The sequence below is a fragment of the Podarcis tiliguerta genome (assembly GCF_965153285.1).
Source record: "Podarcis tiliguerta genome assembly, chromosome: 2".
NCBI classification, from domain to species: Eukaryota; Metazoa; Chordata; class Lepidosauria; order Squamata; family Lacertidae; genus Podarcis; species Podarcis tiliguerta.
The window spans coordinates 86691988-86713434 of record NC_139535.1 but is presented as its reverse complement, the minus strand read 5'-3'; the positions used below and the strand labels follow the sequence as shown (position 1 = coordinate 86713434).

The window sequence follows — 21447 nt, the reverse complement described above, 5'->3', positions numbered from 1 at the left end:
GGCACAATTAAACCCCTGTGTCTATGCCAAGCTCATATTGGGGCTTCAGTTTAGCAAACGTGCAGTGGCTGCTTTTCCACACAGTTCAAGCCCTTTCTTACGCTCAGAACAGTAGGAGATTTGGCTTCTGCATTCCAGCACTGGTTTCTGATGTTTGTTGGGCACTCAGATCTCCTGCACCACCAGCTCTCTTTGTAACCAGTAGAGGATCCTCTTCCCATTCTCTAGCAATTTCCCCTTCCAATCACACACCTAACAGACAGTACACTCTACTGCTGCAAGTGGTTTCCTACCAGCAGAGGATCTGAAAAAGCATAATTTCCTCTGCTCCTCTTTTAAGTTACTGCAGCATGCTCCTGTTTTGTAACACAGCACAAATCCATGAAGCGTCTCCTTTTGTAACATTTTAAAGGGCAGGAGAAGGGCCTTCGATTCAGTGAAACCAGCACATTTTTTATTGCTTTGTAGCACTTTGTGGAGCATTCCCCGCAATTCATCTCAGCTTCTTGCTGTATATTGCAGCTACAGAACGGATAGCAGGGTGGAGGGTAGCTGGTTATGGAGCTAACAAAGACTTTAGCAGAAGAGATTACTCAGAAAATCCTAGTAGCTCTTAAGGCCATTTATGTATTTAATTATTGTCACCAATGAACCTTGAGGCAGGGTCTTAGGCAAATAAAGGAGCATTGTAGCTTCTGGAACTCTTTGCTCTGGGTACGGTGATTTGATCCTGTGTTGTTCTGTGGTTCCATGGTTGCTCCCCCCAAAAGTGCATTCTTGGTTACCTGACCCATTTCCCTGTTCTCATTCTCAACATGAATTTGAGGAGATGAACTGTGCTACACTCAAAGCCTGTTTGGGGAGTTGGGATACAACAACATCTGGAGGGACACATCTGGAGGGACACAGGTTGTGTACTCTCCAAAACTCAAGCTAATTCTTTTGTTTAATTCACCCCACCACTTTCACCACAAGCTCAATACTGCAGCTTAAACACATTTGCATAATTGTTTTAATTTGCCCAGCCATTTTTGGTCAGAGCATACAAAAACCTAACTTGACTGTAGCATCCCTTTAATGCAGATATCATAGAGTCGCAGCTGTCAGGCCTTATGCATTTCTTTCTTATGTCTGCCTGGAAGAATACAGGAGCCCTGATCTCAGTTGGTGATGATGTGAGGACAAAACGTTTGGCTCCCACTTTGACTCCTATAGTTTAAACTAGATGTCTGTTTTTTCACTGTTTTATCACACACACACACACAAAATTCCCTTGCATTTCTTAGTGAATTTGCTAGCTTCCTTTTTATGCATCCTGACAGCCAAGAGGTGAAATGTACATGATTATCTGGTGCAAACCATGCAAAGGAATTGTTGTAACATCAGCAGCAATTTGCAGCTCCCGGGAAAGAGAGTGCAAGTGTCAAGCTGAATCAGTTAGGGTCCAGACAAGACTCCTTTGCTGCTAGCTTTTGTGCTGAGTGTGGAGAGTTCCCAGTTGGAAATGGATGTCGCTGGTTGTGTGTTGTGCAATAGAGGACAAAAACTCAATCCCACTGGAATGGAGATGCAAACAATTTGGACTCTGCAAAGCAGAGTTATAGATGAAACTCAGAAGTTTCTCCACCATCCTTTGGGAGGAAGGGTGGGATATATGGTAAATTTAATAAATAAATGGAACAATCCTCATTTGACGATGGCAACTTCATGGCTTGCATGTGCAAACCGGTCAGATAGAAAATGACAACTAGAAGTTTTATAGCTTCTCACGTTTGTTGTGGGAAGTGTGGGAGACAATGAAAAATGAACCTCTGCCTTTTCAGCATGATCTCCTGACACTCTTAAAGGAACAATTGCACTCAGAATTTCAGGGAAGAACCGTTGCTCAGTGATAGCGTATCTGGTGAAGTCCCAGCTTCATTCCCTGAAATCTCCAGGTAGGTTGGGAAAGAATCCAGCCTGAAACCCAGGAGAGTCACTGCCAGTCAATGGACAATAATGAGTTGGCAAACCCTGAGTCTGTATATTCCTGTTAACAGTAGCTTTCCTTTTAGAGTGACAGAAGATCATGTGCCCTTTAACTCCCTGCTTTGCACTTTCAAAGTGCTCTGCCCCATACCCCCAACACTCTTGAACAAATATTTCTAGTAACACTGGCAGAAGGAAAGTGGTTCAAATGAGAGGAGAGATTTGATAAGTGCCCACATAGAATCTACATCCCCCTTTTATTCTAAGCATAAGAATTCTTCCTTTCAACTGGGGCGAGCTAGAAAAGGTTGTTCTTCAGCACAGTCACAACAATGCAGTTCTATTCCATGCATCTAGAGGTCAACAAGAAAAGCCACAGTCTGTTGAGACTTAGTAAAATAACTGCACAGCAAACCTTTGACTGTCCTTCTTTTGTGTGGGGCCTGTGCAATTATAGAGGATGTGTGTATTTGTCTGTGCTTCTTTGGTTCATTATGCTACAGAAATGAGTGGCTCATATGCAAGAAAGCACCAAACTTTCAAAGTGAGGCATTTTAATTACTTCTGGCAGATGAAAGCTTTTTATTTCCATGGCTTGTTTTTCTCCCCACAAAGCAAGAAAGGAATCGAGGCTCTGAATTTTCAATCACTTCCCATAATATATGGGATGTACCTGCACCAGTATCATTCACACAAAACAAGCCATCATGTGCACTGCTTGTGAAAAACAGCAAAGGCACATACATTAGAGCACCTACATTATGCCCAATGACTAGCTGTGATCCAATGGGCGCATATGCATGTTCCAGAGTCAACCCCATTCTCCCCCCTGAGTTTTTCCTGTCACCAATATGGATGCTAAGTTTGCTCCCATGTTTCCCTTTAACCTACTCTTACACCAGCTTGCTCTTGTGTGTGGTGCGAACAAAGTAACAGTGTTAGGACAAGTATTGAAATTCATTTAGAGTCATGTGGTTTCCTGGGTAGTTTGTTGGATTTAGGGCCATTTTTTAAAATCCCTGCCTAGCCATGAAGCTCACCAGATGACACTTTTCCAGCCTAACTAGAGATCATTCTGAAATCCTCACCATCTGATTTAAGAATACAAGAAGTTGTAGCCAGATTCTTTGTGTGTGGCATTTACCACTGCAGAGGAGGACCCCAACTCTTCAGTATAACACTGCGGGGGAAGAGAATTAAAAATCACATCAAGATCACTCGCTTTTGGGGGCATCATGTTATCATGCATATACAGTCACATGCATGCATTGTATTGCAAAGGATAAAGTGGAACAAGAACAACTGAAAACTGCAGCTAAGTACATTTCTTCCAATTCCAGAATTTATTATAGAAATTCTCTATGTTGGAATTATATTAAAGAGAGTGAAATGCACCACACAGCTTCTGAAACAATAAAAGAATATAGTACAGGAGGAAATGACACAGCCCTAAGCGCAACACACCTCGCAGAGTTTTTGTGAGGATAAAATGTGATGATCTCCATGTATGCCCCTCTGAATTCCATGGAGGAAGGGCAGAATACAAACAACGGTACCCCTTTGGACCATTTATCTTTTCTGATAAAAGACAGACCATCCTTATAGGGAATCACAGTCATCAACACCTGTGATGAGTGTAGCAGATTCAGATAAGAAAGGGGATTGTATAAACAAGGTTTGGATAACGGGCTTGACAGTGTTTCAAAAAAACCTAAGAGAAGCCCTGCTGCTTAAGATATTTTAAAATGCAGGAAATGTAATACCTAAATCTATTTTTCTAAGGTCAGAATTTTTTTTCGGGCACAATCCTGGAAGCAATTCTTCTGATCATTGCCCATTTCGCGCAGAAATGGATGAAAATGTTACATTTCCTTTGTTACATTTGTATAGAATGTAAAGATATGGATGTGTGTGTGCCTGTGCCTTGCAAGTTTCATAAAGTTGGGTTCTAGTTGGGAATGATTGTGGAAAGGTTTAGAAAACAGTCTTTCAAGCAGCATCTCTGTGGCTTAAGGAGGCTAGAAGCATAGCTCAGGTGTGTGGTCTCTATGGATTCCAATGTGAGGAGGCTTTCTTCATATTTTATTGTGCAGAACATTCAATCTTTAATGTGGATCAGAGAGTGAGGGCTATTTCACACAAAGCATATACTTTGGAACAGTTGTGCTTTAGTCGCTTGCTTTGTACGGGGAACCTGTGTGGTGTCATTATCATCAAGTCATAGACCTCCTTTGTTTTCCCTTTTCTCAGTATACAAAAAAACCCCAACCCATTAAAATATGAAAAGGGCAGAACACTAAGGCGAACAGGGATGGTGCTTAACAGGAGGGGGCCTTGACACATTGCCCATGACACATTGCCCACTGATGCTCTCTCGCATCTCTTGCTGATTCCTACCCACCCACCCACTGGAGCTGCTGATCAGGCTCCAAGCCGTGAGTTTACGCAGTGGTGCCAAACTCAATTTCCACAGCTGTAGATCACCGTAGTGCTACTCTTCTCTCTGTTAAAGAGCCATGGTTTTGATGTGTTCAGTGATAATATTGGACAGGTTTGCCTACCATCTGAAGGTAGGCTATACAACTTGATACAATTACCTTTCATTTTAGCCATGAATTTTTTTAACCAGTCTTTTCATTTGCCTTTCTTTTCTTTTTTTGCCACAGAGCAAATTTTAAAACTGAATTTAACTAGCATGCTGCCTTTTCAGTCAATGCCATTTTTATATTTTTTAAAAAAAGTTTGTTTCTTTTTCATTTTGTTTTTAACTGCACAGAAGTGCCGAAATATTAAAAAGCACTTTGGTGGGGAAAAAAAGATTTTAAAAAGTGATAGAAATGGACTTCAAAATGGACATGCTCGAGTGAATGCTTTCTTTTCTGCCCACACATGCTGTCATGTCATGCTCACTGCTGTGGACAGAACACAGCAGAATGCACACACATAAAAATGTTAGAACCTTCCGAAGTGTGGGAGGTCAGCTGCAATTCTCTATGTTGCTTACAGTGGAAGAGCAATGATTGACAGATCCCACAGCAACCCAATCTGCAGGCACCCTGGATAGCAGGCCCTATGCCCAGTGGGAGGGAGGGGGAGGACTTCAAATGTAAGTGAGCCTTAAGTAACTTGAAGAAAAGACAAAACAGAGAGGGAGTAGAATATTATTGTTACTGTCAGTGTTGTGTCTCTCGATAAATTAAGACTTCCCCATAGGCACAGATGAAAAGCGGTGCATTTTCCAGAAAGATATAAGACCCCAAGATCTGTTGATGGTATAATTATACCTGATTTCTTTTAATGGAGATATTATCAAGGGACCACATTCCAGTCTCTCTTTCTCTCCCCAACCCCCTCTTTAATAGCCAGCTTCTTAATGGTGGAAATTTACATAGCTTTATTAACAGCAAATGCTCAGGCCTCAAATTTCCCTCTAAATGCAATTGCTTCTAGCCTGCTTATTATGTACAGACAAATCCATTTGCTTTGCACTTTGTAATAGAGCTGATCAATTGTTAAGTTGGTAAGTGGCAGAGAAAGAAAGAGGTTGAGAAAATGTGAGGTGTTTGTGCAAGAGAGCCGGGGGGGGGGGGGGACAAGGTGCACTGTATTCTTTGTATATCATTGGAGTGTGATTTACAGTTGGCTGCCTATGTTCCTTTGTGTCACTACCTGGAGGTATCTGGGTATGACCTAGGTTGGTTTTCACCAGCATATGAGCCAGAATATTATTGTCTGCTACCATAATCCTGGGATTTATTGCTGACTAGACCTGTGACTCACCTGCATGTTTTCTCCATGTCGGCATGCCAGGTACTGCTATTTATATTTTTATTTTTTGGAGGGTTGTGCTTGTGAATTATCCCATTGTTTTCTAGGTTATTAAACAGGAATCATGGGTACCTTTGTGCTACTGAAGAATGCACAAAGGCATAAACCGTGCCCCCCCCTTTTTTTTTGCTTTTAAAAATGTACAGCAGAAATAAATGCTACATAGAAAATAAAACACTATAGCCCAGACAGAAAATAGCAACTGCTGTGCTCAAATATAAGTTATTGCTTGCTCAGGCTCCAAGGCTTAACCTTAAATGGTACATAGTCCATTGTCCTTGTTTCATTCCTTTCTGCTGAATGTTTTTAAACTGCTTGTGTTCGCATTATGAAACAGATTTCCTGCCATTGAGCCCCTTGAGCGCAGTATGCTGCAATTCCTTTGTTCTTTGCTGGTGACAGAGTAAAATTTGGATGATCATAGGCTGTATTCCTCTGCCACAGAAGGTATAAGATGAGCTGAAATGCTGGTCCCTTCCTTCCATTGCAGTCCAATGAGTCTGTGATGGTACCCTTAGGTTTTTGACTCTAGTCTCTTTCCTCAGTTTTGTGGAAGCATTTATTGTTCAGTTTTAATAGTATTAGCTCTAGGACCCAGATGGTTTGAAATGCCTGCCTAGGGTAAATTGCCTCGGAATGTTTTAAGTAGGAAGCAATGTACAAATTTAATAAATGAAACTAAGGTATGAGAAGCTCAGGATAAATATGCATGCTGGTCGCTATGAGCCTGCTCAGATATGTAGAAGATTGACATGTGTTTGAATCTGTTTATAGTTTATTGTTGTTTAAAACTATTTTTGAATGTTTTAAATAACTTTCTCAATTATTTTTATTTATAAATTTCTTGGTTGGTTTGTTTTTTTGTAAACCAATTTGAAGGTTTCTTCTTACAAGTAGTGTATACATTTTGATGAACTTTTAAAAGGTGCTGCAAAGACAGACTGGCAGCTCAAAGATTCCCTCTCGCCTTTTCTCCTTTGCTTGGTAAAACATTTGTGAAAGAAATGGGAAAAAAGAGGCAAAACAGGATTTAGCCCTAGCAATGTTGCCTTCCTTCAGAATGGTATGAGGATTTATGGGTACAGTTTGCCCAAGCCTGCAGTTCGATGCAGGGAGTGGAACAAACAGCATCTTCTCCCCTGTCCCCAGATGAGCGAGTCTCTCTCTCTTTCAGTTTTGCACAAGCATACTCTCATGTGGGGAAGGGGGGGTGTCTTTAAGTTTAGAGAGAAGCATCTCAATCAGGTTTTTGAAGGCTTGGAAAACATTCCTCTCTGACAAGCTGAGGAGCTGTCCAAAAACTGTTGGTGCTGAACAGCTGTTCTGTTGCACTAAAATCACGTTAGACATGATTTTAAACATTTCTTTGAATCCTGTGCTTGAGATTCTCCTCTTTAAAAACCAATCAAACAAAGGTTAAGAGCACTTGTGGAGGGCTCATTCTTGGTCGGAGCTTTGACACAGGGCAGAAGGAAGATTAACCCTTTCCACTTGCCATTTCCCTTGCTGAAAATACTCCCTCCTCCCCACTAGCAGTGCTTTCTATTGTAATTAGCACTAGGGGGGGGCGGGAATCTTAATCCCTGAATATTAGTGGCTGAATCAGCCACTATGTCTGCTTTTACTAAAAGAATTAGAGAAGGACAAAATCAAGCACAGGTTTCAAAGGCACATTTAGTATCAATTATAGCTTGCCCCAAGGACTCGTATTAGAAGTGGCAGGGCTGTCATTAACGCGTCTGCCGTGTTCAAGTGTAAAATGGTGTGTCAAAGCAGCATGTGGGAGAAGACCATTGAACCAGCCCCCACTTCACCACACCTCAGTCCTTCCCTCCCTTCCCATCTCAGATATCAGGCATGAGCTGGAAAGGGAGTAAATTGCCTGGAGTAAAGTTTTGAGGGGAGGAGATGGGAGGAAAGGGAAAGGAAATGTTCAGCACCCCTCTTTTATGTGTTCATTTTCTGTTAAGGAAGGATCCTGTCCACTTGGCCACCTTATAGGTGAATGAGGGAGACATCGGCAAAGAGCAAGTTATCTGCCATGGTCACATCTAGTTTAACCCTAGATGTGAACAGTTGGTAGTGTTGTTTCCCATAAAAGGGCCCTGCAGTAGCTTGCAAGAGTCGTTCATCTATATATAGCAGGTTCCTCCTGTTTCTCCCCCTGGTAGGGACAGCTGTCTATTGTTCGGAACCCATGGTAACAGGATCTGTGATATATTTCCAAAATGTAAAGACGCCTGCTTAAATCCATGCATTGCCAGTTAGAACACTTATAAAACCTGTTACCTTTAATTAAAGAGACAACTCTTTTTCTCAGAAACACATAGCTGATTAGATTTATTGACTGCTTTTGCATGAGGGACCCAGATAAATAGCTTTATGCCATTGTAAATTCTGAAAGGGAAGGGCTTTTGCCCTTTTGGGTTTGATTCTCTGAGAAAAGAAGGTGCATAAACAAGGAGGAATCAACGAGCTGTTAATTTTTCCTTTTTCGTGAAATATGTTTGTTCCAAATGAAGTCTTCTTAACTGGGTGCTTTGAAATGTGTCGGGGGGGGGGGAGGACTACCTGTAAAGATCCTCATTATATAATTGCCTTGTATTTAAAATAGGCAGTTGTGTGAGCTTGTATGCTGATAGCATCCTGTTCTGTCATTAGTCATCACTTGACACCTGTGCACAGCCTAAATGGGTCCACACGGGGGGGGGGGGGAGTAGAAGCACGGTAGCCAAGCAGACGTTGGAGTGAATCAAGCATGCACTGAAGGCAGTTGAGGTGGAAGCTCTTTGATTAAAATTCCACTGTCGCACTGAAGAACTGCTTTCGCTTCCCACCCCCACCCCTTCTCTGGTGGATTTCATTCTACACTTGGGATGCAGTAACATTATCCATCTTTGCCGGAAATGACTTATCTCCAAGGTTCACAGACAGCAATTTCGGAATATGCTAGATTGCACAAAGTGTCAAGCTTTTTTAAAACATGCTTCCCAGGGAAGATAGATCCCCTTAAATCTGCAGACTTCGTTGCGATTGACATACGAACCACCATGACCTGCTCAATCAGTATAATTCTTCTCCCATTACTCAGGTGAGCAATCCCAATGGATGGTTTGCCCACTTCTGCACTTCACAGGAACAAATGATAAATATAACTCTAGTTCTGACCAGACTTTTTGTAGCTGCCCTCTTTGCTGGGTGGAGGAGCAACCGCATCCTCATCTCGCCCACCACACAGATGTATGAAGATCTTCTACACCAATGGCCAGTTCATGCAATTCTTCTCTGTAGGGACTAGCTCCCCCCCCCCCCCCAAAAAAAAAGGAGGGAGGAGATTTCATGGACTTGCACTTCCACTCTCTCTTGTCAGTGTTTAGGGTTGCACTGCCCATCCCTAAGGAAACCCAGAAAGCCATGAGGAATATAGTAAACAGTGATGGATATGATTAGATGGGTGGCCTCTAAGAATAAATCAGTATGATTAAGGAAAAAACAATGGAGGAAAAAACAGAAAGCTAGAGGATATGAAATTGGGAGATGTGCCCCAACTATCATGGGAAAACTAAGACTTGCCCCAATTAAAAACAAACAAACAGGCACTCTATGATGTCCTTTCTTGCCGAACCGTCCACTGTTGCCATTGATTTACAGTTAAGAAGGGCTAGCAGCAGGAATGCAATTAATGCTGACGTTAGTATATTGGTCCTGTCCTCTGTAAGGAAGCAGAGGTTTGCCGAGATCAATTTTGTGCTGGATGTCTCAACTTGGGGAGCAATAACTTGGAAGTAAAACTCAGGTTAATTTGAAAATAGGTCAATGGGATGTGAAGATAGCCCACTGTAATCTGAATCCATCGTATCAGCTTCAAAATGTCTCCCTTGGTTGATTAAATTACCTGTAAGGGAGGAATAGCAGGAGAAAAGCCTGCTGCAGATTTATTCTGGGATACGTGCAGCTGTTCAAGACAGATGTCCAAAAACAACCCAGCAAAGCTTTCCTGTATAGGTGAACATTATGCCTTTAACTGGCTTAATTAAAGAGGAAACAATGTCAGCCATCACTCATGTTATTTCTTATTTAATAAACGCAAGCTGGTCTCATTTTGCAGACTCTTGTCTGCTCGTCTGCTTTGTTATACTGCTTTCCAGAGCAATCTTAATTAATGATATCCTCATAAGAGGTTTGTAGTGTCGGCGGCAAAAGGGGATTCATGGAAATTCAATCAAAAGCAGATTTCACTAGTCAATTCCTCTTCTTCTTCTTCTTTTAAGATTAAGATTTCAGAAGCGACTGGCCCTGGATGCAAAGATCATTTCCCCCCCTAAACAAATCTGTTAAGCTTTCAGCGAAGAAAGCATTTGTGTTCAATTTTATTTGCATAATTTCAAGCGCCATTAATAGTACATGGCATGAGGAAAAATTACCAAGATTTCACTCCAACCATGAGTGAAATTGGGTTTAGTAGAAAATTAGTTGACTTAACTGGCAGATGATGAAAGCTTGAATAGAGAATGTTTAAATAAGGAGGAATTGTAGAAAAGGAACTTGAAGGTGCAGGCTGAATTGAGATCAGGGCTAAAGTTAAAACATATTAGCTAAAGTGAAAGACAAATGGAGACTGATAGTGAATTCAGAGGGAAGAATCCAGCAACCCTCTCTACTGATCATTCTGTCGGTGCAAGCATTTCTGCTTAGCAGATGGAACCATCCCCCTCTCCTCCCCATTTTCATTGTTCTAGGGGTTCTTCTGCCCTTCCAGAGTGGATTGGGGTGAGCATGGGTAAAGGGGGAAGTCCCATTGCACTAGCTAGCTTGCTTGGCAATTTAGTGCAATTTTTCTTTCTCTAGAAATCTAGCCACAGGGCTAGATTTCCCAGTTCAATATAACTCCATCGAATACATGGAACTGGTACACATTTTTGCACCAGCTGATGAGCTTGGGCTTTGCTTTTATGAAAGATTATGCCTAATGATGGCAGACTATAATTGGTGTTCACCATTAGGTTACAGAAGATCTATCTGAAGCCTATAGCTTTATTTTTCTTGAGTAATTTGTGTGATATAAAAGGAAGTGCATAATATTTGTGTGAATTCTGCCACACAAACTACGACACTGGGCCAATTAAAATCCGGAAAGCAGATTAATTTTCAAATGAACACCCATTTTACAATCAGGCTATCATCAATTCATTCATCTAGTACAAGAGCAGCCAGTGTGGTGTTTTTCAGTTGTTATTAGACTACAACTCCCATCATTCCTGCTCATTGGTCATGCAGGCTGGGGCTGATGGGAGTTTGTAGTCCAAAAAATCAGTAGGGCATCCCATTAACTCCTTTATTATAGTACTTTCAATTTGCAAAGTCCTTTACAAGTTTCAGCTGATTCATTCTCACAGTAAGCTTGTAAAGTAGGTCACAATGAGAATCACATTTTATTAAGGAGAAAAGAAGCTGCTCATAATTTTTCTTGCTCCTTTGTGTGTCTTTTCTATAATTGAAGTCAACAGTTCATAATGGTGCACAACATTCATAAGGGCCTATTATTCTATGTTTTCTCTTGTGTACATTCCCGCTCATTCCTGTGTATGCGTTTGACTGTGTGTGCAGCAGAAAGCAAGGGAGGGAGATCAGTTTGAAGGAAGGATACACCTGTTGTCATCAAGATGGTAGCCACATCTGTCATGTTTGGAAGGAAATAAACTAATGCTATGAGGGATGGTGACTTGCCAAATGCTACCTAACAAGGGAGCAAGTGGCGCTGTGGTTTAAACCACTGAGCTTCTTGGGCTTCCCGATCAGAAGGTTGGCAGTTTGAATACTTGTGATGGGGTGAGCTCCCATTGCTCTGTCCCAGCTTCTGCCAACCTAGCAGTTCAAAAGCACACCAGCGCAAGTAGATAAATAGGTGCCGCTGCGGCAGGAAGGTAAATGGAGTTCCCGTGTGTTCTGGCTTCCATTACAGTGTTCCATTGCACCAGAAGCGGTTTAGTTATGCTGGCCACATGACCTGGAAAGCTGTCTGTGCACAAACACCAGCTCCCTCTGCCTGAAAGCAAGATGAGCACTGCACACCATAGTCGCTTTTGACTGGACTGAACCATCCAGGGGTCCTTTACCTTTACCTAACAAGCTCATGACTCAAATTCAGGAAGAATTATCACATATTCATATCCACAGTACCATACCAAGTTTCAGGTGTTGGAATAAATAAGAAATGGGGGCAAATTTACCACAAAGCTGACAATAAATTTCACTCTCATTTCCCCCATCCCATAACACATGCTAGCATCAATTCCACTGATTGCACAACACAACTTCCTTGTGTTGAGGCAGGTATAAGATTGTAGCTTTTCTTCAACGTTGAGAAGATGAAATGCAACTCAGCCAACCTTCTGCGATTCCCACTTTTAGCTGTCCACTGTGTCTTGCAAAACCCTCAGTGGCTGAGATTTCGTTGCCTAGTAGGTCATGGAGCTGCCGGCCAATTACCCTTGCACTCCTGGAAACACAGAGATAAATGTTATTGCACTTCTCCTTGACAGTGCTAACCTTCCCACCCTCCGCTGTGTAATCTTGAATTGTATCTACTGTGGCCCAATAGGGCTTTCCCCCCCAGAGAATAAGAATGAATGGAAAAACTTTGTAACAAAAGTGTACTATTTGCAGGCAGTAGAACTCGGTGCCTGTAAAATGTATAAATGACATTCATGTCTGTGAGGAGACCCTGCTGTCAGTTTTATGCAACTAGCCTTAGACATTCACACACCCAACTCAGCTTGCTGCCTCCCTGTGCTAACTCCATCCAAAGTCAAATGACCTCAGGTTTGTTGACTGAGTCAATAGACAATCCTTGGGGAATGCCCATAGCTCAGTAGTAGAGTGTCTGCTTTTCACTCAGAAGGTCCCTGGTTCAATTCCCAGCATCTCCAGGTTGGGCTGGGAAAGACTCCTGTCTAAAACCAAGGAGAACTGCTGCTGTTCAGTGCAGACAGTACTGAGGAAGATGGAGCAATGGTCTGACAGGGTATAATACAGATTCCTACATACCTAAGTAAGTTCCCAGTGTGTCCATAAGGGCAGAAGTAGTTAACTTCTACATACAACGACAGGAGAGGTTACCTGTAGAAGATCTTGGAGGGAAGTCTTTTGTACTTTGGGGGAAGCACTGTAGCTCAGTGGCAGAGCATCTGCTTTGCATGCAGAAGGTCCTTGGCTCAATCTCTGCATCTCCATGTATGACTGAGAGAGACCCCTATCAGGAACCCTGAAGCGCCAACCAGAGTTGACAATACTGAACTAGGTGGAGCAACAATGATTCAGTATAAGACAGCTTCCTATGTTCCTGACCCTCTGCTTCTGCCCCACAACTGATTTGTCCATCCTGCTATAGCCCTGTTGTCCTATTCAGTATGAAGCCCATCCTACTGATTTCCCAAGTTGACTGACTGGGGGTCAGCCCCCCTAGGGCTGTCTTACAGTGAACCAAGTGAACTAGGCTTTTCAGGTGGGCAAATGAAGCATTTTAAATTTAAAGTAAAGAAGAGGCCCATCTTGACTCCTTGCTTCTGATGTGGAGATGTGTAACCACTCGCAGCCCCACCCCCGGGCATAGCTCACTTTCTTCCTGGCTGATCTGGTAGCAGCTGTTGTGGGTAATTCAATGAAGTTATGAGAAAGCATTCAGCTGATGAGTCATTATTTTAAAATTCCCTGAAGGCCTATTGTACCAGTTCAAAGGGAACACTATGATCCTTCAAAATTCAAATAAACAAATGAAAACACCACCACGAGAACAACCTTCACCAGTGTGCCTTTCTCCTGTATTCCTGCTGACCAAGTCAATAGTCACATGTATTCCTTGTCATCTGCATATTCCTCTTTTTTTGAACATTGAGTTTTCCCATCTATGATAGATAAAATGGCTGCTACGTTGTACTGCCACACTGAACTACCACTTTGGATAGTGCACACCCTTTAAAAAAATCCAATATCAAGAGGTTATCATCCTTTTCTTTCTTTATAAAGGGACAGCTTCCTCTTACCAAAGGCCGAATGGTCATGTTGGGAGCCACAGAGACAAGTGAAATTTTCCTCTTTTCAAATGGATAGTTCTTCTTTGGGGCAGCTTCATTATAGGGGCTCCTAGGGCTGAAGGATGGGATAAGACAAGTGGAAATAGTCAGCCTCCATATGCAAATGCAGAACTCTCCCCTCTCCCCTCAAATGTGTTAAAAGCTACTCTAAGCTGATGTCCATATTCTAAGAATCCACAAAATTTCCCTTACCTCTTTGATTTTGCACTTTAATTCTTTACTGCTGAGATGCTCACAAAGCGCCAGAAAATCTCTAGCAAGCTGACCTGCTACTCCATAATGGGCTGCTGAGCCCTTCTGCATTGCTTCACTTTATTTATGTGGTGTGGGTTTTTTTTAAGGTGGCTGTCAGGCACAAGAGACTTTCTATTCATGTCATCTTCCCGGCCAGCCACTTAGCGTAAAATTGCCCATAAAAGTGAACTTAAATTACAAGTGATAAAACCACAGCCCATCCTAGCCACTGCCAGCTTTTTTTCTGTTCTACATGGCGCTGAAGCTTATATTCTTTTTGACAAGAGCAATGAAGCAGCTTCACACACTTATCCCCAGCTAAATCACTTTAAATTGAAAATCCTTGTTTTTCCTTGCTTGGAATGTAGCATGGTCCTTCATTAGTTTCTTCTAAGTGTTTCTTAGTATCAGCAGAATGGTTTGCGCTGGTGGAACGCTTGACTGCATGTCCCTCAGCTAATGCCAGATGTGAGGCCTTCCGACGTAGCCACTTGTTTGTTTGTTTTTGTCTGTTACATAAGCTACCTCATAACAAAGAGTTCCATGGGCAGCTCACAAAGCCAACACACACACACCAAAATACAATACAGAACAGGAAAAACTGTAACAAAATAATTTTAAAAAATGAAGCATAATTACAGCTCAGTGAGAGGTAAACTACATTTCCCAGGGTTATTTGGGGGGGGAGCCATGGACTCTAAATGTATGGTGTGCATGCAGCTGAAGAAAAGAGGCAGAGCAAAGAGGTGAGCCTTGCCAAGGTTGGAGGTGCTAATACAGTGGTACCTCTGGTTAAGAACTTAATTCGTTCCGGAGGTCCATTCTTAACCTGAAACTGCTCTTAACCTGAGGTACCACTTTAGCTAATGGCGCCTCCCACTGCTGCCGCGCTGCTGGAGCATGATTTATGTTCTCATCCTGAAGCAAAGTTCTTAACCGGAGGTACTATTTCTGGGTTAGCAGAGTCTGTAACCTGAAGCGTCTGTAACCCGAGGCACCACTGTAAGGTGTTTCAGGATGAGCAAGAAGGAGCAGGTAGTGATGCAAGGCAAGAGAGTAAGGTGGGGAAAATGGTATGAAACAAGGAGGAGGAAAAGCCAATGGGAGGAAGCAGTGAAAAGTGGGGACTGATGGGTCCTTCAACTTCCAAGCCTTGTGAGGCACCTTTGCGACTCCCCCCTCCAATCCGTTCCTGCAGCCACAGTGATTCCTCAAGTCTACCAGCTTTTGAAACTGCAGCCCACAAGCTTTGTGCTGTGGCCATCTGTGGCCAACCTGGAGCTGCAACTACAACCACTAAGAACTACCTTCAGAAGCTGAGGTGACTTGCATGACCCACTGAAATTGTAACTGAGTGCTCATCCACACAGCAGCACCTTCCCTTTTCCCCCGCTGGCTGCTATAAGCATTTATCTGAGAGTATGGGAAGCGTCCCCAGGGAAAGGTAGGCATCTTTAGGTAGAGCACTCCCTCAACATTCATCATGAGAGGCCTGTGCTAGAGAAGGCTGGGCCCATGATGCTAGGCCCATATAAATTTATAGTCATCTTAGAGTTTCACTAGCCCCTCTGTAAGTCCTCTGCACCAGAGATGGTGAACCTGTGACCCTCCAGAGATATTTTTGGACTCAGTGAATGTAAATTCTATCTGGGGAGAGATGGTATGGCTGGGGAAGAGGGATATGGCTTGGGGAGAGTCTCAAGGGCCAGAAAGAAAGGGTGGAGGGCCACATTTGTCCTCCTCCCCACCTCTGCTATATTGACGCCCTTCCCTCCCTTTTCACCTCTCTTTCTTGCTCCTTCCAGTAACTTAGGAGTGCCTCCTGGCCGGGGTAATTGTCCCTTGACAGTCCCTTTGCCCTTTGACCTCATTTACACAGACTACCATGGCCTACAGCAAATGAAGCAGCACATGGGCCTCTCCTTTAAGAAATACAGGTAAGAAGAACTTGGTGGGCTTTTATGTCCACCTCTTGTATCTTTTTTATAAGCAAGTAGCTAGGGTTGCCATATTTCAAAAAGTAAAAACGAGGACCTCCCGAAAGTAGTTGAGCTTTCTTTCTTTTTTTACAAAACTGTCAAAAATTATGGGTTTTTTTAAATTTTTGGAAATTCCCACAGATGTCACTTCCGCCTTTGAAATCCGGATGTATGTCAGCCCTAAAGTAATAATTTTTCTCAATACCTCTCTTGGCTAAAATCAAGTCTAAACTATTTACAAATTGAATGTTTGACAGTTATTTACATTGTATATGCATGGTTTATATTTCTTGGTGGTGGGGTATAAGGAGATTGATTGTTATATGTATTTTAAAAACTGAAAAATAAAGTTAAGAAGGACCTCTCCATCAGTGCCCTTTTTGATATTGTTTCCATTCTTCTCTATTCTTTTGAAACCACAGCTGTATTTAGGACTTAACAAACTTTTGCTTTACATGATGATGATTTTAGCTCTTCTTCTTAAGAGCTTGTTTTTTGTCTGCCATTTCAAAAGATCAAAATGCATTGCACTATTATTTTCCAAGAATTTAACCGCACATGATTATTCCAGAGACTGAACAGAATTGAACCTTGAATTCTCTTGAACTTTTAGCCTTTCCTTATCCTTCAAGCTTCCAAAAGTAAATTTCCACAACACAAGTTTCCCTTGGCCCAGTTTATCTCCATGTCTCTGAGAGCTGGTAAATTGCCCAGTGAATGGCTTCCATGCTGCTTCACAGCTGCCGTTGTTACATGCTGGGATGTGTTTGCAAAGGTGAAAGAGCAATCCTTCATACCACTCTCTTAAATGAAATAATAATAGTATCACTTTCCATGGAGAACACAGAGACCCTTGGGGGTTATGGACCTGTGAGTGAGAGCAAGGATAAATAATACATCTGCACTCTGGGGGTGTGTTCTGCAAGCATCGCTAGGAGAAAGAAAGAGGCAGGCAGGTGGATGGATCAACTTGGGACACCTCTGCCCATTTTGTCCCTCCTCTTGAGGTTTTAAAAAGTTCAGCTCAAAGACTCTTGCCAGATCAGCAGCTAGCAAAATTTTGTGATTTAATTTAGCACTGGTAGCCAATCCCTCCTGTTATCCTGCACAATTTTATGAGGGAGAAAAATGACAGGCGGTGTTATTGCCTCTATTGTAAATCAATTTTCTCTCTGCATTCAGCTTGGTTGGAAGAGAGGAGTTGTTATTCCTGTGCTTGCTTTCTACTTGCTGTGTTTTTTGACTTCTCTTCCCCTTTCTCTTTTTATCAGTGCCATAAGCCAGTTTCAGGGTGGCTAGGATGTGGGGGTCAGGGGAGTCATGTCAACAGAAAGAGAGGGATGAGCTCTTGCAAAACCAGATGTGAAATCAATTTTGAATACAAGTCTCATATATTCAAACTTGAATACATCAAGCCTCTTCAGATTTAACAGAATGAGGATTTTGGTAATTGACTCCTGTGATACCCAAACATTTGTCACCAAGGCGATTTGTTTGCGTTGCGTCTTTGTTTCATTTTAGGGAGCTGTTGCCTCAAGACCTCATTGCCCACCTCCACCCCTGTCTTACCTTCTGCTTCACTCTTCTCCCTGTCTCACTGCTGACCATATCCACCCCTTTCATTTCTTCTTCTTCTTTCAACCTAGATCTATCTTTCTTCTTCAGAGAAATATGATGCTATCCATCATTAAGTGATATTATTGGCAATGCAACTCATGCTGGTAAATTATGTGTTGCAGGCTCCTTATATATTTGAGAAAGTGGGTTTTGGTGATAATAAAAATATGCATTGTAACTAGGCATGAGCAAACTCATTAAAAGACGCCTGCTTCTTGGGAGAAAAGCAATGACAAACCTAGACAGCATCTTAAAAAGCAGAGACATCACCTTGCCAACAAAGGTCCATATAGTTAAAGCTATGGTTTTCCCAGTAGTGATGTATGGAAGTGAGAGCTGGACCATAAAGAAGGCTGATCGCCGAAGAATTGATGCTTTTGAATTATGGGCCTGGAGGAGACTCTTGAGAGTCCCATGGACTGCAAGAAGATCAAACCTATCCATTCTTAAGGAAATCAGCCCTGAGTGCTCAGCCCTGAGGACAGATCCTGAAGCTGAGGCTCCAATACTTTGGCCACCTCATGAGAAGAGAAGACTCCCTGGAAAAGACCCTGATGTTGGGAAAGATGGAGGGCACAAGGAGAAGAGGACGACAGAGGACAAGATGGTTGGACACTGTTCTCGAAGCTACAAACATGAGTCTGACCAAACTGCGGGAGGCAGTGGAAGACAGGAGTGCCTGGTGTGCTCTGGTCCATGGGGTCACGAAGAGTCGGACATGACTAAACGACTAAATAACAAATGAGCAAACTCACATCACCTCATTTTAAAGTCCCTTTTTGAGACCTTTTTCCTGCCAGCACTCAGCTTCAGTATTCACAGAAGATGCTCATCGGAGGGAGAGGAGTGGGTTATGTGTAAGTCTACCTCCCCTCCCAGTTTACCAACCTACCATTCCTGTCTTCTTCCTTTGGGAAAGGAGAGGTCACCAGTAGTTGTGACAGCTTGACAGAGACACAAGAGGTTTTGCTGAGCCTCTCCGGGGAGCATCAGTTTTGTAGTTTCTTTAACATTTCCAGTTAAAGAAGAAGCCAGAAAATGAGGACCTCCACCAAAACTGGGCATGGCACAATGGCTCTAGGATAATGTATCACTAGCTCATATTTTTGTGTTGCTCCTATGCAGGACATAACCGGCATGGCCTTTGTTCGTTTCCCTTGCACAGATGCCGTGTTCGAGTGATTGACACTTTTGGGACTGAGCCTGCATACAACCATGAGGAATATGCCACATTGCATGGGTACCGGACAAACTGGGGCTATTGGAATCTGAACCCGAAGCAGTTCATGACAATGTTTCGTAAGTGGTATCAACATTTGACAGTGATTTGCCATGGAGAGGTGTGTGATGACAGTGGGTGCTCAGATAGAATAGCAGACCCTTCCTGAGTAAGTCTAGAAGTCCATGGCATCCAACTTTCCCTTGCCCGATGCCCTCCAGCTGTTCTGGACTACAACGCTATATTTTACTTTCTATTTTTTCAAATAGCTGCTTTGAGCATCACTTGGTGGGAAAGTGGGATATAAATTTAACAAACAAATAACCTGTTTTCTGCTCTCTCCAATGACTTGTATTCAGAGATGACTTGCAAATATGGAAGGGGTGTTTGTTTACTTGCTAGTTTGCTATCATGGTCAATATCTGCTAATAGGAATATCTTTCCCACCCCCCTTTAAAGCTATTTAAGTCAGTGAATTCCATAAGCTAATTGTGCATTGTGTGAAAAGGTTCTTCTTTTTGCATGTCCTGAATCTCCTGGCTTCATTGAATGGCTTCATTGAATGGCTCTGAGTACTAATGTTATGAGAGAGGAAGAAACATTATCAATATCTACTTCCTCCCAAAACATGCAGAATTTTATTAACTTTTACAATGCCCCCCTTAGTTATCCCCCTGCTTTAAAAAGTTCCACATTTTTCAGCTTTCCTCATGGAGAAGGTCTTCCGAGTTCTATATTTTGAACAATTTGTCTACTGTCCAGGGTACTGAAAGGCCTGTCTCCAATACCACTTGTTCATGGAGTCATGATCCAGGATTGGTTCCCCACCCGTTTCTTCCCTGCCTGTCCTTCCACTCTGCCCCAGACTACTTCCAGATCTACATCCTCCCAGCTTGTCCATAGGTTCTGCCTCACCAGGAATGAGCACATATGAAAAAGAAAAGGCATCGTTTGAGGTTCCTTAATCTGTCCATACTTAATTAAGCACAGATAAACCCCAAGTACATGTAACATTCTTTGCTCTGAAAGTAGCAAATCATTTTCTGAGCTGTCACTTATTCACATGACCACTTTACCAATTCACATGATTGTTTTTCAAGTGTCCTAACACACACACACACACACACACACACACACACACACACCATACACCCTCGGCTTGGATTGCAGGTTGAACCAATGGCCTGAATCGTTTGTCTAGAGTAGAATTTATTGACACACCATTCTCAAAGCCGGTAGAAATAAAACGCAGAGAATATATCTGGAAGCTTTCCAAGATGAAGAAGCCCCCAAAGTATCATGAAGACAGGAACTGAAAGTTCCTGTGCCCTGTGTTATGTCCGTGCCATGAAAAGGGTAGTAGAGATACTGTCACATTTGCACCTCCAAGTTGATTTCCCGAGGGTTCTGGATAGGCAGATTTGCTGCTTCCACCTGACCTTAACCTTGACAATGATGCCCCAAGGAAAAGCTAGCTTAATGGGGCCTGCCTTTTTAATTAGCTTTCATACTTTACTGTCCCACTCCCACTGTTTTTGCTAATTATGTTTCCAGGCTGTCCCAGCATCTCCCCTTCTCCCCAGCATGGCCAGGGTGAAAGACTTGTAACAGACACAGAGCTATTTCGATGCAAGTAACTCTCTCCAGCTCTCTGGGAGCTGCCAAGATAACCAATCATTCCTCGCCCAGCTAGAAGCACAGAGACAGCAGGAAGAGTAGGATGTGGTGTCATGGTAAAAATTTCTTCAGGACTGTATTGGAAATGAAATAAATGGGCCTTTGCAAACCAGCAGTTAGGAGAAATCTTTATTTTTGTGTTCCCTCCTTTGAGAGACATTGCCCAAATTAAGTCTCAGAATTCTCTGGGATTTAATGGGAGATCAGTTCAGAACAACTGTGGTGCACAATTCTTGTGGGAAGGTTAAGGAGGGAAGGGACAGGGGAGGAGAACGCCAACCTTCTTTAGAGGCAACAAAGTGTCCTGAAAGCACCCTCCTAACTAGGTGGGCTGACAATTGCAGTAGAACAGCTAGGAAAATATAACATCATTGCTGCCATTCCATCATGTACTCAAATTTGTGGTGGGAACCATAGCTGTCAACCTTCCCTTTTTTTGCGGGAAATTCCCTTATTCCAGCGCGGTTTCCCACTACTTCCTGCTGCTATCCCGGATTGCTAGTTATCCCGTAGACTGTCCCCGGGACAGGTGAGGCTGCTGATCCCTTATTTTCAAGGCTGCTGATCCCTTATTTTCAAATCTGAAAGTTGACAGCTATGGGTGGGCACCATCTTTGCACCAAACAGAAGAGAGTACCTTTGCAGAGACATGAAATAACCCAAAGCTTTGCAAGCCAACTCTCCTCTTCTTCATCGCTTCTGGGTCTGCTCTTCAATGCAGTCCAGTCTTGACTGTGGTTTTCAACTGGGAACATGCAGCTCTCCCTTTTTTGCTTTATACAAAATAAAATAGTTTGATTAAGTTTTATTGTATTTTATTTAATTTATTCCA

The 21447-nt window shown here is 42.6% G+C and overlaps 1 protein-coding gene across 1 annotated transcript in view; it reads left to right on the top strand.

Moving 5' to 3' along the window:
- Nucleotides 1-21447, top strand: part of MGAT5B (alpha-1,6-mannosylglycoprotein 6-beta-N-acetylglucosaminyltransferase B) — a 168989-nt gene that overhangs the window by 111921 nt on the left and 35621 nt on the right. The window contains exons 9-10 of the mRNA XM_083428470.1: nucleotides 15929-16060; nucleotides 18885-19018. Coding sequence (XP_083284596.1) covers nucleotides 15929-16060; nucleotides 18885-19018 — 266 coding nt within the window. The remainder of the gene's footprint in view (nucleotides 1-15928; nucleotides 16061-18884; nucleotides 19019-21447) is intronic.